At 32.6% G+C, this 18,108-nt stretch overlaps 4 protein-coding genes across 4 annotated transcripts; 2 read left to right on the forward strand and 2 right to left on the reverse strand.

Moving 5' to 3' along the window:
• Positions 1–8,601: 8,601 nt before the first annotated feature.
• Positions 8,602–11,216, reverse strand: LOC149479332 (3-hydroxyacyl-CoA dehydrogenase type-2-like). Its single transcript, XM_089707966.1, has 5 exons — positions 11,072–11,216; positions 10,797–10,961; positions 9,995–10,159; positions 9,235–9,472; positions 8,602–8,849 (listed from the first exon to the last, which is right to left on the reverse strand). The coding sequence occupies exons 1-5, from the start codon at positions 11,078–11,080 to the stop codon at positions 8,656–8,658; spliced, it is 771 nt and encodes a 256-aa protein (XP_089564092.1). The 5' UTR covers positions 11,081–11,216; the 3' UTR covers positions 8,602–8,655.
• A 277-nt stretch (positions 11,217–11,493) lies between these two features.
• Positions 11,494–14,060, forward strand: LOC149479333 (uncharacterized). The gene is made up of 2 exons (XM_089707783.1): positions 11,494–11,806; positions 12,079–14,060. Exons 1-2 carry the CDS (start codon positions 11,705–11,707, stop codon positions 13,183–13,185), a joined length of 1,209 nt encoding a protein of 402 aa, XP_089563909.1. The 5' UTR covers positions 11,494–11,704; the 3' UTR covers positions 13,186–14,060.
• A 128-nt stretch (positions 14,061–14,188) lies between these two features.
• blp (mitochondrial import inner membrane translocase subunit Tim16) lies at positions 14,189–14,924 on the reverse strand. The gene has a single exon (XM_089707784.1). It carries the CDS (start codon positions 14,818–14,820, stop codon positions 14,440–14,442), a length of 381 nt encoding a protein of 126 aa, XP_089563910.1. The 5' UTR covers positions 14,821–14,924; the 3' UTR covers positions 14,189–14,439.
• A 251-nt stretch (positions 14,925–15,175) lies between these two features.
• On the forward strand, positions 15,176–16,851 carry LOC149479335 (uncharacterized). The gene is made up of 3 exons (XM_089708139.1): positions 15,176–15,386; positions 15,463–15,627; positions 15,821–16,851. The coding sequence occupies exons 1-3, from the start codon at positions 15,343–15,345 to the stop codon at positions 16,026–16,028; spliced, it is 417 nt and encodes a 138-aa protein (XP_089564265.1). The 5' UTR covers positions 15,176–15,342; the 3' UTR covers positions 16,029–16,851.
• Positions 16,852–18,108: the final 1,257 nt, after the last annotated feature.

Consider the following 18,108-nt stretch of genomic DNA (forward strand, 5'->3'; position numbering starts at 1 on the left):
TTAGTACAGTATGTAGTAGTAGTATAGTAAAGTTATGTAAGAAGGTCATAAAAATTTCTCCAATTTGCGGAATCAATTTCACCGCACAGAAAGACACCATGATAAACTAACGTGGAAGTCAATCTGTAAAATAGGCCATTGTCATTAGTTATTAGTCATACAACCATTGTTCAAAAAGCTGTTTCAAAACAACCGGACAGTCCTAACTCTTACCATACGGGCAGTTTGTACATAACAATCAATTTTAATGAACATTTCCTGTCACTAATTTCAATGCAAGTAACTTTTTTGTTTTTACAGCTTTACCGATTGTTTGAAGTTTGATGATGATAAAACGTAGAGCTTTGAAAATTACTGTTTAGACTTGTGTGTTTAAGAAGATAGAAAAATTATGTAGGAAAACATGTATGTTAACAAGATATCACGCTGAAATTACTGAACATATTCATATGAACCTTATAAGCCAATATTATCTATATACATACGTATACATAATATAATAAATCTGTAGAAGGGTCAATTCTGTACATTGAAAATATTGAAAAAATAAATAGCAGAGGGTGTTACTGGCTCGATACCAAACCCAAATATGTGATTAAAAAAATTTTTGTCTGTCTGTCTTTCTTTCTTTCTGTCTGTCTGTCTGTATGTGAAGGCATCACGTAAAACTAACGGTTCGATTTCGATGAAACTTGGTATAATTGGGAATAATTATACCTTATTAACCTGGGCATAAAATAGGATATGTACTTTTTATCCCGGAAAAATACGTAGAAAAAAAATAAATCTTAATTTTTCTTAATTTTTCCGCGCGAACGGAGTCGCAGGCGGAAGCTAGTAAGCCAATACATATATTTCATTATACGTATTTCTAAAAAGCTTTTTAATTTAGCTTCATAAGAAAAACTGAAGTATTTAACTCACGTAGTTTCATATCCCATATCTTGAGTGAAAAATAGTAATTTATAACATGTCATTATACAGGGACATTATTTAAAATTTATAAATATTTTAAAGCGTGGCTTTAGCTTAGGTATATTAATCCTCGCTGACGGGTCTGCGGACGCGGTTCTACCGAATACCCGCGGCCCCGTCAATAAAGCGGCACGGCGGAACACAGTGGAGTTTAGTCGGTAGGACCCTGCACTCAGCAGGGTGAGTCCGACATAACCCAGGGCTCTTCCCCCGAGTGCCCTGGGTATGCCTAAATGCATTCTCCACTATAAAAAAATAAAAAAATAAAAATAGGTATATTAATCCTGCAGCCCTGTACGCAATAGTTAACCAAATTCATCGTATATAGTACTGTTAAAGTTTTAACGACAAACAAGAGTTTAAATACCACAACCTACAATAACTCTAATAATAAAACCACAGTCACAGATTCAAAGTTATAGGGCGCCATGGAATGACCCACTAAGCAGTTATTTACTCTGACACCCGTCAGATAGTTGCATTGTTTCTCTAAATTATTCAATCGATGTATATCGCGATTCGATACGATATATATAAGGACCTGAACGTATGCGGCGATTACGTTTTAATTATATTGTTCAATTTTTAAGGAATAGAAAAATTTCGATCAAGAGGCGGGTTTTGAACCCGCGTCTTTTTGCCAAACCGGGGCAACGCCTAGCCTCTCGGCTAACCGTAATCCTATCCGATCTGTATTGACTACATACTAAATATTTTTCAATTTAAAGCATTGCAAATATCAAAAAAAATTACACGTTCACGAATGTGCTTTCAAATGCTTGAAATGATCTTCTGTTTCTATCTATAATCAAGACAAAGACAAATGGCTTGAAAGTTTATATAGGCCAACAGCCATACTCTCTATCTTCGTAATTATAACATTAAGTATGTACTAAGAAAAATATTAGAAATACTAATTATTATTAAGCGCAGTGTGTGAAATATATTTCAGATTAAACGTTTAATAGATCAATTCAATTTACGTTTAGTGCCAATTAGTACTCAAATAACCTTTAAACTGCCATTTACTGTAGTTCATAATTTATTTGTGTTTTACTAAACGCGTACCATAGCTAAGTATTTAGAATTGTTATTTCATCGTAAAATAACTGTTTAAGCGTACCTAACATTAAAAATTAAAACCATAATTAGCTAAGTACATATGTATTAAGAATTTTAAATGTTCACATTAATAATGAAAGAATCATGACTAAAACGAAACTGAAAGCTGAATAATATTATAACTTCACATACGTATACGTTACGTAAATACAACGCTGTTTTACTATAAAATTTATAAATAATAAATGAAAAACATAAATTTAATTGGACACGATAAGCTCATTTGTACATTAATTTTGATTTATCGAATAAATGCATTCACAAGTTTTTCTTGCATAAATCTCATTCGAAATAGTCAATGTTACCTAGTGAAAGACTTCTAGGTTGTAGGTATCAAATAGCGCTATCCTAAATGCTAGTACAAAGGTGGTGCCGTGGTGGTCAAATATTCTTACTTAGAAATATTTAAATTAACGTGGCATTTTGTAAAACTTGTAATTTGAAGCAAAAACGTAATATTATGTCTAAATGTTTTATGTCCGTAACAAGCGGCCAATTCTTTTGAATCTTGTTCGTAATTGGCGCAACAATTAAGTTGGAAATTGTTAAATTAGTTGCTCCACTGTCGCTGTGTGTGGTTATATCATTTTAAAACTGTTAAATAATAAAATTACTATAATATTTAAGTGTTTGAAATAACAGTTGAATAAAAATAAATTATTTTTCTACTTTTTATATGATTGTAGAGTCGAATCTCTATCGCAAAGTTTTGTATTTTACCTGCCCTTTTTCAATCGATGTTCCCTACAGAACATGAAAATCTTCTAGAGAATACCCCGATAATATTATGATCACTGATTTTCACCTCCAAAAGCTAACACATTCAAAAGCGAGAAATAAAATCGTATCGGTGTCTGAACTAACATTAAAACTAACCGTGCAACAAGCGACATTAAAATGTATAACAATAAAAAGCAAAACGCTTGCGCTAAAACCTGATCCAGATCTTTAGGAAGAATCTCTAAACAGTTATTTTTATAAGTTACCCTACAACAGGCAATTACGATATGATTCGTGCACGGAATGCACTCTGCCTATTGCACTTCTTGCATATTTCACTTTTGTCATCTTCAGAGATAAACATCTTCGAACGAATGAGGCTAAATCTATAAAGCTTACATTATTTATAGATATTTGTGCATGACGGAATCCATAAGAGGCTTTCGTAAATGTTTAGGAATTTCTACCATTTGGTAAATGTTTAGGTATATACATAGTTATGTATATTTAAACTCACTAGAGTACCTAAAGTACTATTACATACTTATGTAATGGTACTAGGTATGTTACCTGTGGTTTATACACATGTTTAAAGTCAGGATACATTATTACAATGCGTGCTAATGAAATCATAATTGTGATTTATCGATCAAGTCCATAATGTAATACGAAATATTTTTATTCAAATCTCTGCGTCATACTTTTAAATGACTTTCAAGTCGAGTTTTGCATTTGATACAATCTTTTACACTATTATATTTATACAAAATCTAGAACTGTATCACGAGGGCTTTGTGATTGATGGCCAAGGAGCCATTAAAAGAGAATTCGCTGTTGAATTTCCATCTTTATTCCCGAGGAATTGAGTTAAAATCCCTTTGCGTCAATAAATTATCCACACTCCATGAGGCTGTATGACATTCTAAAGTTTTAGGTTGATTCAAATGAAGATAAAAATTCCTTCTACATTGAATAAACTGTTGGCTTATAAATAATTGTTTTACCTTTATTTAACGTACCTAAATAAAACTAGAACAACCTTATAAATTCAATGCTGTTTAAATATAGCTGTGGAAATATAGCTGAAGCTATCTCTTGCAATTTTGTAACGTAAAAAATTAAAACGTTTGCTAACGAATTATTTCCTATTTATATTAATTAATTATCAATATTATGCTCTTAGGTAAAGCATTTTAGGGTTACAAAGTATGTACTTGGCTATACGTTGTATGGCCATTACCCTCTGCAAAGGGCTCTATCCCGTATAGAGTTTTTAAATTTCTTGAAATATTCATTTACTACGCCCAAATTAATGCCTTTAAGTACATATAATATTAATATAGATAACAAAATCATACTTTTATTCATACAAACACATCAGCTACAACAATAATAAAATAATATAGTTTAATGTGCTACGGTTACACTCTACCAAGGTATTTAGATCGTACTTCTATAGATTGGCGGTCTTAAACGTATATCAATGTATTTATAGCTTTATCTGTCAAACTGACGGTGGCTGAATACGGCCACAGCGGGACATCGAACAATATTTATTTTAAAAACGCCTGCCTTGGGTGTCTTTAAAATCAATGTGATACACCCTTATTCATTTTGTTTTATGGCAATCGTAAATATGTGTGTGGATTAAAGTACATATTGTTATTGTTGTTTTTATTTAAGTTCAATGTAATTTCCATATTCTAATGCGGTCGTTTGTCCAGTTTTATGTTTCTTCTTATTTTATGTTACAAATTTCATTTTTATTCAGGCTTTCATTCTGATTCTTGTATGTACCTATTACTACCGACTATTTATCTATAGTTACATCTAACTTTAAATATTATTAACTAGCTTTCCGCCAGTGCCGGATTAAGCCAGCGCGGGGCCTGTAGCAAATTCTGTCAAGAGGCCCTTCGTTTGCTATAGTTTCTCAAGTTAAAGGGTATTAAATAAAACAAAACTATTACAAATAAACTTTTCTGCATTTAATATGGGCAAATTTAGAGATAACACTTTCACTATCGACTTCTTTAAGCAAATTGCTTAGTTTTTTATGTTGTGCCAAACATAAATGTACAGCATTTTCTTATTGTTTGATACTTAGATTACAAAATAAAAGGCAGATGGAGCGTTGCCGAACTAAACCGAATAATTTATTGTCATTTCCATAAAGCTATGTGTGCTGTCATTTCGCCGCTGCACTGTCAGTACGTACACGGTGCTTCTGTGTGGGTGTTATGTTACCAGATATTGAAAATTTTCCCAAAATTTTCCCCGACTACGGAAGAAAGAGGGTTATGTTTTTCGAGTGTATCTATATATAATATTTTTTTGGCACGCCCTACAGTATAAACCGCTGAACCGATTTTGATTTATGAGGTGACATTGCAATCATCTGAATTATTATGGTAGTGGTGTTAGTGACGTTCTACATAAATTAGCTATCAGGGTTTAATTTTAATTTTAATATAAATATTTTTATATGATAATTTTTTATAATATTGTAAAAATTCTTTTGTTACATAAACGATAAATTTTTAATCAAATAAATTACTTAAAAAAAATGTTTCAAAATAACAATGATTACCTATATAAATCCAACAGCACTACCTCGAAGATCTTTTAACCATTTTACCGTTTTACCCATAAAAATGGCAAATTCATTTTCAAAATACTGGCAGCATACGTCATACGTTGAAGTTTTGTATTCCTTCGTATATGTAAAATTATTATTTGTATACAAAATTAAATAAGACAAATAATGTACAGAGAACCTGTAAAACGATGTTTTATCTTTTTGTTTGTTTTCGGGAACAAATTCGACAGCGTTTTAATATCACAAGACAGCATTTTTTTACTAAAATAGCAAACCCCTTTTGACGTATTGCATGACACTATAATCGCTATAGCACTGGCGGAGGTTCGTATTCGTTTTCGATTTCGTATTTTCTTTGACAAGGGTGGGAGGGATGATTGTCATGCTCCATCTGCCTTTTATTTTGTAATCTAAGGTTTGATAGTCGACAGAATCCTATTTTATTTGATCGGGTTGTTACGACTAGCTCGTTCGACGACAATATCAAGGGGATTCCCCTGTTAGTTTTGCCGTGCTACCAACTTGCGTGTAGCGCAGTGCAAGCAGTACAACACAACTTTTGGTGTAGCCAGCGCTTAATTGTAGAAACGTGGTAAAATTTTAAATTATTGTTGTAGATTTTGATACCAACGTTTCTCGTGGTAGGTACGTGTATTTTTTTTTACGGTACGTGTATTATAAATTGATATTTTTTTACGGTCAGACAGGTATTAGACCGCGGGGCCCCCCGAGTCGCGGGGCCCGTAGCATTTGCTATTCTTGCTACGTGGCTAATCCGGCACTGCTTTCCGCCCGCGGCTTCGCCCGCTTTGTTTCTAAAACATAAAATATTATCTATATACTAAAACCTTCCGCTTGAATCACTCTATCTATAAGTACATAGGGACAGAGAGAGCGACTTCGTTTATGGCTGGTTCACACTTTGATTAGTGCGAGTGCAGGTGATGAGTAGTACTACGTGTGGACAGCGACTGTTTAGTGCGAGTGTTTAGTAGGCTGTGTAGTAAAGTGAATAGAAGCGTGTTCTATTTTTTTGCGAGTGGACTGCGAGTAGCCACGTCCCGCGCGCCCTCCCTTCCCCCTCACTCGCAGCGTGCCTGCACTCGCACTAATCACCGGCACTCGCAGTCAATTGGACACTACTCGCACTACACACCTGCACTCGCACTAATCACCTGCACTCGCAGTCAATTGGACACTACTCGCACTACACACCTGCACTCGCACTAAACACCTGCACTCACACTAATCAAAGTGTGAACCAGCCATTAGAAGCGTGTTCTATTTTTTTGCGAGTGGACTGCGAGTAGCCACGTCCCGCGCGCCCTCCCTTCCCCCTCACTCGCAGCGTGCCTGCACTCGCACTAATCACCTTCACTCGCAGTCAATTGGACACTACTCGCACTACACACCTGCACTCGCACTAATCACCTGCACTCGCAGTCAATTGGACACTACTCGCACTACACACCTGCACTCGCACTAATCACCTGCACTCACACTAATCAAAGTGTGAACCAGCCATTATACTATGTAGTTACTTAATGATCTAAGCTATGTAGTGATGATTACTTAGAAATGTACCTATCTATCTTAGGGACACTAGGTAGGTACTAACTACTAATATTATAAAGCTGAAGAGTTTGTTTGTTTGCTTGATCACGCTAATCTTGTGAACCACGGATATGATATGACAAATTCTTTCAGTGTTGGATAGTCCATTTATCGAAGTAGACTATAGGCTATACAACATCATACTAAGACCAATAAGAGAGGAGCAAAATATTTTAGAACCTTAGTACCTTTCTATATCAGTATTCAGTACATATTATTGTCAAACATGACCCCTCTAAACCAACGGGACAGTCGGGTCTACTTTTAATTCTCAAACGTAGTTTACATCTGCGATGTGAGTAAACGTAAAGCAATCACGAAAACATAACAGAAATAACAAAATATTCACATAAAATGCTGTTCCTAGCAATAAAAATAACAATCTACGATGTGTAGTGAATTTTGTCGCGTAAAATGTTTTGCCATAACTGTTTCTAAGATGGAATAGTAATATGAAATGTTTTGTCTGAAAATATTGCCTAGAATCTCAGTCTATATTCATACGTGCGTTATTCAATTTACTCTATGAATAGGTAACACAAGTTAAATGATGCTAAAAATGTGTGAAAGGAAAAGAGACCATGTAACTTCTGTTCCTTTTGCCTAGTATTGGCCCAGAATATTGGGGACAAATTGGATTACAGTCTATTGACTTACTGAATGAATAAAAAATCTAAAATACGATAGGTACCTATTTCAAAAAGTCAAAAGTTTAGAAAACATGTTATAGTTGCCAGATCCAATAACCTTTGCTAGTAGCTGTTACTTCTACTAAATTTAAATAACACCTTATCAAATTAACTGCGACTAATGCTCAAAATTACGAACTAAAAGAGCATAGCCATATAGCCATGTCATGTTGCAAAAATGCAATGCTTCCTAGTTCCTATGCCATTACTCCCAAAGTCAGAACTAACGACCCGCAAATACCTAAATCATGTTTTAGTACGAGTTTATGCATCTACAGAAATTCGCGGAAGAAATCTACAAACTACCCGTGACACCGTCGTTATAAGAGCCAAATTAAAGAGCTCACATCTGCATTTTAAAAATAAATATATAACTAGTATAGTAACTTACTTTATGGTAAATAATTTTCTGTTTGTTTGGAGGCGCTTCTCTCAAGAACGTCCAGTAGTAGTACATTTACCCTGAGTGCACAGATAATAATTAATATCACACTATTATAAACTTTATGCGATGTGTGTACCACGGGCATAGTTGATAGTAGGGGCAGACCACTCGTAAAAAATGCGAGGATGGATATGACATATTATTTTATAACATTTTCTTTTCTTCTTTATCTCTTACCTTGGGCAGTCTGGAAGAGATCGCTAGTAAGCGATAAGGCCGCCGTATGTACCTACCGTGTTAATCCATTTTGTATGATTGTAAATATTTTACTTGGTTTGGTATATTAAATTGATAAATAAATATCCAAGATTCTAAATACATTTTCCCCATTTTATTTACGTCGGATAAGTATTTTATTATTTTCTCAGATGTAATTTTTTAATTCTTTACAACATACCAAAATAAAGGTGCATACTAAATCAAAAACCAAATCTCTAGATAAACATTTATTAACAGCCTTATTATCTACACTAATTCATTGCACTTATAACCTATAGTGGGAACCATCTCTGTGCACCATCTAATCTTATAACTTCACCATTTAACATTGGATTCTCTATTATGCTTGTTACTAAATGCGCAAATTCCTCTGGCTTGCCTAACCTTGAAGGGAACGGTGTCATTCTCTTGATGAATTCTATCATCTTCTCTGGCAAATATGACACTAACGGTGTTTCAAATATACCTGAAAAACATGGAATTTTTATATTAAAAATGTATAAAACATGACACCTTAATTTTTTATTTGGCCGTACATATTTTTGTGCTGTTTTCAAATATGTATACTTGACTTATGAGATTCAAATAAATAAGCAGGTAAAAAGGCACCTAAAAATAGCTGTTGTAGATAAAATTATTTATATTCGTCATCCTCAACTTTTATACAAAGATTTCCTAAGTTGATGTTGAAGACATTATGCCCTATTGAGGCTTTATCGTGTTTTCTATCAAAATAAATTGTTGCATTGGTCGAGTCGTTTTCCAGTTTGGATAAAAAATGTTATTCCATTTTCACATGTCAAAATAAATCCCTATATAAATAACAATATATATATAATATATACACTTACCAGGCGCTATAGTAACATTCCTTATCCCCTGCGAAGCCAGATCCCTTGCTATCGGCAGCGTCATTCCAATGATCGCCGCCGTGGACGCAGCATATGCCGCTTGACCAATATCACCCTCCATTGCTATAGTCGCTGCAGTATTCACGATTACACCCCTTTGACCACTCTCTGATGGTTTGTTCTTACCCATTAGGGCGACGGATAGACGAATTGTGTTGAATGTGCCTATTGTGTTTACCTGGAAGAGTATTTTGGTAACTGTTTTATTTGTTTTTTAGCATAATAAATAATTTCAGATCAATCAACCATTTACAAAACACATTGTCTTACAATAATTAACTGTAATGAATAAAAATATTTAAAAAAATGTATAATGTAATTATATTTTTATTAACTAGTAACAATAAATCTATACTAATATTATAAAGCTGAAGAGTTTGTTTGTTTGAACGCACTAATCTCGGGAACTACTGGTCGGATTTGAAAAATTCTTTCGGTGTTAGATAGCCCATTTATCAAGGAAGGTTATAGGCTATATATAATCACGCTACGACCAACAGGAGTGGAGCCACGGGGGTGAAACCGCACGGAGCAGCTAGTTTCAAATAAATCTTCTAGATTACTGTGACAAAACATCTTAATCAAAGCGGGTTAATAAGATGCAATACAAAGTTCCCAACAACAGAGAGCTTTCAATCATATCTTATATAATCAAAGTATAACTTGAAATTAGTTAACATAATTTAGATAAACAACTTACATTAACACATTTTGCAAAGTGCTCTAAATCTGATGGTCTATCTTTATAGAAATTATACACTTGATGGCTATGTGAAAATCCTGCACAGTTAATTAAATTGTCAAGTCTTCCAAACTTAGACTTTACAATGTCTAATGCCTTTTTCACGTCTTCTTCCGAAGTGACCTTAAAAGGATAAAATATTTTATTAGAAACTTCAACAATAATTGCAATATATCTGCAGAATAAGAAGTATTAATATACTAATACAAAAAAATCCAATCATTTAAATCAAGTCATTTATTGCATACAAACATATTTGCAACCTTGCGCAGGTATTGCAATATAGTAGATCATTATTATATACATTTACAATAATAAGTTTTATTTTTTAATCACTCTTAAAGCTATTATTTAAAATGTAAATGTGATATGATATTTTATTCGTCATGCGGTGAAGTACAGCTCGCATTAAAAAGAATTTACATTGAGAATAAATATCAAAAATCAACTTCGTTTTTAAAGTGAAACTTTTATTACATTGTCTCAAACTTTTTGGTCTGTGTAGCGCATGTTGCGTGTATCGCGGCTGCCGAGTAGGTATACCTACTCGGCAGCCGACCGTCACGCGACATGCGCTACACAAAGCAGTGTTCGGAACCGTTCGAACAGTTTCACTTTTACCGTGGTTTCATAAAACCACACAACATTTTTTTTTTTTTTGGTTTCACAACTTCCTATTTAGATAATATAAGATATTATGTAAATGCTCTATCTTAATTCAATGGATTTTCAATAATTATAAAAGGTAAAGAATACTTACGCAGCCCTTAGATGCTATAACGTTTTCACCAAGAGATTTTGCTACTTCTTCAGCTCTAGTCCCCTGAATATCCAATATAACTACTTTTCCACCTTGTTTAACAAATGTCTCTACTGTAGCTTTACCAAGACCTGACGCTCCACCGGTAACCAAGCTCACCATACCCTTAAAACACATATTAGAATGCTTATTAAACATTTCTTGCACAATATAGGTTATGGATTTGTTTACATTTTAAAACTCAACTTTAAACAAAAACTATCGTGGTAAATTACCTTTAACATTGTTGTTATGAAAGATTGCAGCTATTTTAATATCTCCTTTTTAATATTTTGTTATAAATAGTCAATATTAGTATCATCAATTGTTTTTAAATTCCAGCGTAAAATGTAAATTTTCTAGGTTATCACAAAACTTCAAAAGTCGCTGGCCGCTGCAGTAGCGACAGGCGACTTGAAATTGACAGGAGTAAAGGGTCAAATTCATTTGTCATGTTTTAACTTCCTAAATGTAATAAAATCAATATAAATAATTATTTAAGTATTTGCAATTAAAATAATTTGTCGCATTAAGATTTTTAAGATAACCTGAATTTTAAATTTATTCATCGAAATCGTATTGTTGTAGTTTTTATATATTGTAACACTGATTTTCCAGGTAGCTTGGAAAGTGCCACAGAGCAAGTAATAGAAAGTGCTTGGAAAATGGAAAAATAGGAAAATGGTGAAATTTGTTTTGGTTTACCGTTCTTGATCTTGAAGCAACAAATTATGAATTAAACTCGACAATTTTAGTTCGAAAAAGTGATTGGCTGCTTCTTATATACTTTTAAAATAATATTGTATTGAAAACTATCGCCTTCGTCCCATTCAGTTGTGTATTCAGATTTAAGATCGATTTTGAATATTATGGCTAAAGTTGAGCAGCCACTATTTATTCTTCCAAAAAAACGTAACGGGAAGAAGCAAAACTCAATCGCTGGTCATGTCGATCACATAATAACTGTTCAGGTATGTTTTATACTTTTATCACTTCTATACAATTTATTTCGTTTTTATAATTTTTTGCGCGCTTGTTTGTCTTCTTTTTTGAGAGAGCTACGTTATTTTGATAAGTTTTGTATAATAGCTTACTTCGATGGCTCCTTTTTACGTAAGGAATCATCTAAAAAAACTCATTGAGAAAATCAATTCACAAATCGCAATATGAAATTTAGAAAAAAACAGTGTAGACTTTATTGTATTATAATATTAACCATAATAATATTTTTTTATTTCGACAGGGTGCCGCTGACGCAGCTGAAGTACCTACAAAATATAAAAATGGTTTATCACCTGTTTCCGAGCATGTTGCTAATGGTATAATACATTCTACCATGGAGGGTCTAAAATCCAATATGAAAATAAATTTACCCATTATCAATGATGTCCACGATGAGGATTTGAATGAAATAAACGATCAAACGAAGTCAGTACAGAAGAATGGATACCAACAATTAAACAACAGCCGAGAAATAATTGACCTATCGCCCATATACGAAAATTCGTCCGATGCATGCTCTAGTCATGGAGACTTGCGTGAAGATAATGAATTGCAAAAGAGTTGCAGAATCCTCAATTCTGAAAACAATGAAAGTTCTTGTCCAACACCTAACAGTCTATCACAAACTCACTCGGAAAACAGTTTCGAAATGGGCCCAATGACGGATAGCTTGAAAAATAGTGCTAAGAGAAAGAAAAGGGTCAATATTGTATCTGGGATAACTGAATCTGATAATACGGAAACTGAAGTGACTGCATTAAGAGTGGATTCTGAAGCCTCTCTAACTCCTGACTGCTCTCTATCTGAGAGCAAGGACAGCTATCTTACTATGACAGGAACTATCAAACGCGGAAAGAAGAAAGGTCAAAATGTAGACGTAAAACTCAACATTTCTAGAGAGGAACTTGAAATCATTGAAGCGTCTATTGTAGCTGACGAATTAAGCAAAATGGATGTGTCAAAATGCTCTCTATATAATGGGCCACATATATTTCTATTCAGTTTGGTGTGTGTACCGTTTGTTGCATTTATCTCTGCAGCTTATTCATTTTATATCGGCACATTGGCTTGGTACAACATTTTCTCAAATGTTACAGAAGAATTTAGCTGCGTCAAAAAGGTATTCTTGGCACCAATAGTTATTTTGGCATATCCATTCTTGATTGTCATATTTACTATGGGACTTGGATTGTATGCAGGTATAGTACAGTTAACTTTCAGTGGAGCAAATTGGTGGAAGGATGTGTGCGACTTTGAAAAGGGCTTTTATGGCTGGCTTTGTAATGTGCTAGGTATGTCTGAATGTAGTCCATATGAAGTTGTTGTTTTGATGGATGTTAAACCATAGAGTATAGACTATACAAGGATTTGTAAAGTTGCCATGTGCAGATGATATTGCAGCTATAAAATATGAATGAGATTTGTGCATGTTTTGCCAGTTTTAAAATATTTATCTTGCACCAATCCAATTTACTTAAATTACCAATTGTATTTAATTGACATACAGTCTCTTATTAGAAAAAAAGGTATATAATTTTTTTTTAAACAAATTTAGCAAAAAACAAGAACTGATATTACACATTCCTTTTCTGTTTTAGTAATTTTGTTAAACCCTACTTATATAAAAGGGAAGTTTATACAATTAGCTAATAAACACTGCCATATTGTATACTAAATATTAAATTAGAATTAAATACATAGGTATAAGTGTTTACATATCTAGTCGGCTTTTTTAATGTAGTATTTATGTTAAATGAAAGAGTTGGAAAATCAAGGAATGGAAAAAAATGGGATCAAAAACTGATAAGACTTAATGGGAGTGAATTTTTGAAAGTATTTTACTTGATTTTAATCTAAGGTGTATGAGAATGTTTTAAATAAATTAATGTATTAGTTTGTAGATGGAAAGACTCAAATTAGCATCTTCCTGTATACCATCTTCCATATTTTACTCACATACCAAATATAATTTTATCTAGTCAAGCATTTTAAGTGCATAAACGTTTACAATACCAAAAAACATATTTTATAAATGAAATTATTGTAAAGTACAATTTATTATATTGATTTTTATATTATTTTAAAGTCAATTTTAATCATAATTATATCATATCACTTTCATCATCAAATAGGTTGTGCTTTTTATTTATTACTGAGATGAAGTTTTAAAAATAAAATGACTGTATTTTGCACAAAATATTAGTATCATCCATAGTATTTATTTAGCATTAATAAAACTCTAAGAAATGTATAGGGAAGCTTTTATGCAAGATTATTGTCATTATAAACAGATGCTTAATGCAAACAATGGTAACAGTTATCTTTAAATAAATAATATAATCAACAAAGAATTGATTGCTTAGCAAATTTATTGATCTATAACATGCTTATGCGTCTAAGTATGGCTATCTAGTATGTCAAAATTTTGTAATACACATAATCAACATATATGTATGAAGACTGATGTATTCTAGTCACTATTGTGTCCATTTTCTACAAATAAAATATTTTATAAAACAAATTCGTTTTACTCGACAGAAAACTACAAAATATACAACTTTCAAAATTATAACTATCCAATCACAGTTCTATGTTGATGAGTTCATGATGGATTAGCTTGACTTTGGCTATCTTGGGTTTGTTTATCCTTAAATTCTGTATCTATTCTCTCTTTAGCTCGAACAATTTTTGATTGTAAATAAAATGAACCTCCTTTAGACTTGTCATTCACATTGAATAAGTGTTCATAGTTATTCTTGATCTTTTCTGGATCTAATTTCTCTATGTTTAGAATTTGCATAGCTTCTTCTAAAGTGAGACCTGAAGATGCATTTGCAGCAGCCCGCCTGGCGCCCTGAGGTCCACCACCAGCTCTTTTAGCTGCTTCTTGCGATGCAGCAATTTCCTGCTTTAAAGCTCGCGCAAACGCTTTGCCAACAACCTGAGCACCGAGAACTATTATTTGCGCAATATATTTAGCCATTTTTTTATTGGAACATTAAACGACGCAATATTATTTTTCATTACGGAATAATCGCAAAATTTATAAAGTTGACATTTTTCTCGATACTAAATTGACAATTTGACAAAGTAAGGTTAAACTGCGTTCATAATTTTTTGACAGCAAAAGTAAAACATACATAGTAGTACATACTATGTACTACTAACTTAATTTACGTACCTATTTAATCATTACAATTTTATTATATCAAATTTACCTACATTCTACAATATATAAATAATGAAGGGCCGTTACAATAATAATTTACAGAATTCACAAAAAATAGTTAAATAGGATATAATGTTAAATGTTTGTCAATCTGGAATCTGTCAGCTGTCAATTTCAATGATTTGTGATGCCCACGCTTGACTATTGTTGCAGTTTATTAATTTACATCACTTGCATTTGAGGATCCAGGAAGTGCAGGACACGTTCTTGATCGCCATTCATAGTACCTACAAATAAGAAATTGCTTTTGATCCACGTTGATACTTTCATATCAAGATGACTTTGGGAACTTACAACAGACACCAAGCGCAAAAGAAACGGTACTGTTTTACAAATGTTTTGGGTTTCATCTTGATTTTGTGTTCAACAGTTTAATAATTATTAATTTGTCTACAGGCAAGCAGCGTTGGCGGCCGCTTTCCCCCAAGGGATACGTTGTCAAAAATGTCTTCAATATGGACATTGGAGCTACGAATGCACGGGACAACGCAAGATTCTCGTCCGCCCTTCCCGTACGCAGGTGCTGAAGAAGAATTTAAAAGCCAAGGAAGAAAAGTGCAGGTTCGTTTTTTAAAATATAACCGCCATTTTCGAACTACCCTCATTTTTTAAAATTCTTTCTAGAACTTTGTGTTTGTCTACGAAATTTTAATAATGGTTTTACAGTTAATTAAACTATCCATTGGTATACTAATAATCCTATATTTAAATTCGTTAAGAATTTATTAAATAACCAAATTTATTTTTGTTTTAGTGACGGCAAATGCAAGATCCCTGCTAAAAAGAAGCGCTACTCAAACTGCGATGACTGCTCCGATGACGACTCTTCTTCATCAGGATCTTCGTCAGACAGTTCCTCGTCTGACAGCGATTCAGACAGCGGCAGCGACTCTGATAGTGGTAGTAGCAGTGGTAGCTGCTCAGATAGCAGTGGCTCGGAATCCGATTCTTCTAGTGACTAAGTATTCTTTAGAAATGATTTAACTCAGCAATGTTTTTGAGATGATGACTTTCTTTTGACAGATTTTAGTTTGATTCTTTTGTATGTGTATTGAAACTTTTCCTACATATCAGTTAATATTCTGTAAATTTCTTTTTCTACTGTTTTTCTATTCTATTTTAAATTAGCTTTCTTTCTACTTTTCCTTGTTCAAAATATAAATGAATACATTGCTCATCAGTTTGTAAAATAATGCTGGTCATTCTGAATTAGGGTAAGATTATTTTTTTATTTATAACTATTGTCAACTTTATGTGTACTTGAAGATTTTAGTTTTATTTGTATTGTTACCTGATTTGGAAATAGATGGAGATTGTTTTGTATTCTCGAAAATAAAAATAACAAATTTCAAAAACGAAACTTGCTATTTCTATTTATGAGAATGATAGATATTGTAATGATTTAACTATATGTGATGTACTAGTATTTTGTAGAAACATTGTATGACTTTAAATTCTAATGTCTATGTTTTAAATGTAAGGCACAAAATAACAATTGTTGATATTGCACTTGGGTGATATTTGACAAAATTTGGTTGTTAATAATATTAAAATTAATAATTACGTTTTATAAGATACCTAATTGTAATATGAATGATTGTTACATCTAGAGTTAAACTCAAATGTAATGTAATAGAGGCTTTGTAAATGTGCATGTAATTATATTTTCTTTAAATTGATTTATTTTATAAGACTGTATGTGTAAATGTCGTAAAATAAATTTTAGTTTAAATGTCATACGATTTTTAATGTGAAAATATGAATAAAATTTAAGATTTTGACAAATTCTTTTTCTTTTCTTTTCCTGTTCTTCATGCTATGCATTCTATAACTTGGTAACGATTTGCAAATGCGAAGTTACTTTATTTCACTAAATATACATATTGCCTATAATTGTGCAACAAAATATAATACTTTAAATAATAATTAATAGCAGCTGAAATAAAGCAAATCTATCTACTGGATTAATTAATGACATAGTAATAAAAGCAGACACGCCCTTCCGCGAATGCCTTTGTTAATTTCGATTGATTCTATATCGAGGGTATATAATTTGTCCAGGCCGAAATAATTGCAATTTGCATCATATTGCATTGTAATTACGTAACTGCGCGGCTTTACATGCGCACAGCGATATTGATTTTCTTTTAAAGACGATTCTAAAATTAGGCGTACGTACAGAAGTAATTGGACATGAATATTTGATAAATTTGAGTGGCCTCGCCACTGGTAATTTCTGAAAAATATATTAGTTGTAGTGACGAATGGAAAAACCCGGTCACTGTTCCTATGTAAATAATTGTTCAAGACAAATCGAAAGTTTGAAAAGAAAATAACAAATTAGAAAGAAGGTAGTTACATCCCAACTGAAATTAATGAGGTAGTTACACAAATCACAAAAAAGCTGAAGATTTGTTTTTTTAAAACAACTAATCTCGTTAATATCGGGTAGGGTTATCTTTGAGAGCTGTAGGCTATTAGTATTATGTACCACGGACGAACACGGACCGCCAGTAATTTACAAGGTCCTCATAATTACGTTTGTAGGTAGGTACTTCTTTCCACCTTTAACAAGACCATTTAATATTATAATACATATGTACTAATAGGTAATTCTTTAAAAACCAGTCTTCCATAAGGGGCATGAAGAAGTTATACTTGAAAATTTAGTCATGATAAATAGACAGGTTTAAAAATACAATGGAGCAAGGGAGAAATTTACATGGCAGGCGGTAATTAACAAAGAATGGAAGTCATTATTTAATGATTTAATATTTAAACGATCGAGTTATACCTAGAATTCGAACCCCTAAGTGAAATATAAAATTGCCATTCAATATGTATTTAATGTTTCCCTATGAATACTATCTACCTATTATTGCATGAAGCATTTTATTGTTCGAATAAGCGAACGGATTTTGATGAATTCTTATAATATAATGATACAATCTCAGAATAGTGCAGAATACACACTAGTATAAAGCACTAACTTTCTTTTCTAAATGTATGTGTAAGCATTTCTTAAGTACTTCTATTAAGTTC

This window comes from Colias philodice, chromosome 20 (genome assembly GCF_061535455.1).
Source record: "Colias philodice isolate Cphi_HAF_F1 chromosome 20, ilColPhil1 Martin Lab GWU primary, whole genome shotgun sequence".
Classification (NCBI taxonomy): domain Eukaryota; kingdom Metazoa; phylum Arthropoda; class Insecta; order Lepidoptera; family Pieridae; genus Colias; species Colias philodice.

Coding starts and splice junctions, on each gene's coding strand:
- LOC149479332 (XM_089707966.1), bottom strand. Junction 10,160..10,796: donor TTATAGCATCTAAGGGCTGC/GTAAGTATTCTT, acceptor TATCCTTTTAAG/GTCACTTCGGAAGAAGACGT. Junction 9,473..9,994: donor ACTTTGCAAAATGTGTTAAT/GTAAGTTGTTTA, acceptor ATACTCTTCCAG/GTAAACACAATAGGCACATT.
- LOC149479333 (XM_089707783.1), top strand. CDS start 11,705: ATGGCTAAAGTTGAGCAGCCACTATTTATTCTTCCAAAAAAACGTAAC. Junction 11,807..12,078: donor ATCACATAATAACTGTTCAG/GTATGTTTTATA, acceptor TTATTTCGACAG/GGTGCCGCTGACGCAGCTGA.
- blp (XM_089707784.1), bottom strand. CDS start 14,820: ATGGCTAAATATATTGCGCAAATAATAGTTCTCGGTGCTCAGGTTGTT.
- LOC149479335 (XM_089708139.1), top strand. CDS start 15,343: ATGACTTTGGGAACTTACAACAGACACCAAGCGCAAAAGAAACG. Junction 15,387..15,462: donor CACCAAGCGCAAAAGAAACG/GTACTGTTTTAC, acceptor ATTTGTCTACAG/GCAAGCAGCGTTGGCGGCCG. Junction 15,628..15,820: donor GCCAAGGAAGAAAAGTGCAG/GTTCGTTTTTTA, acceptor TTTTTGTTTTAG/TGACGGCAAATGCAAGATCC.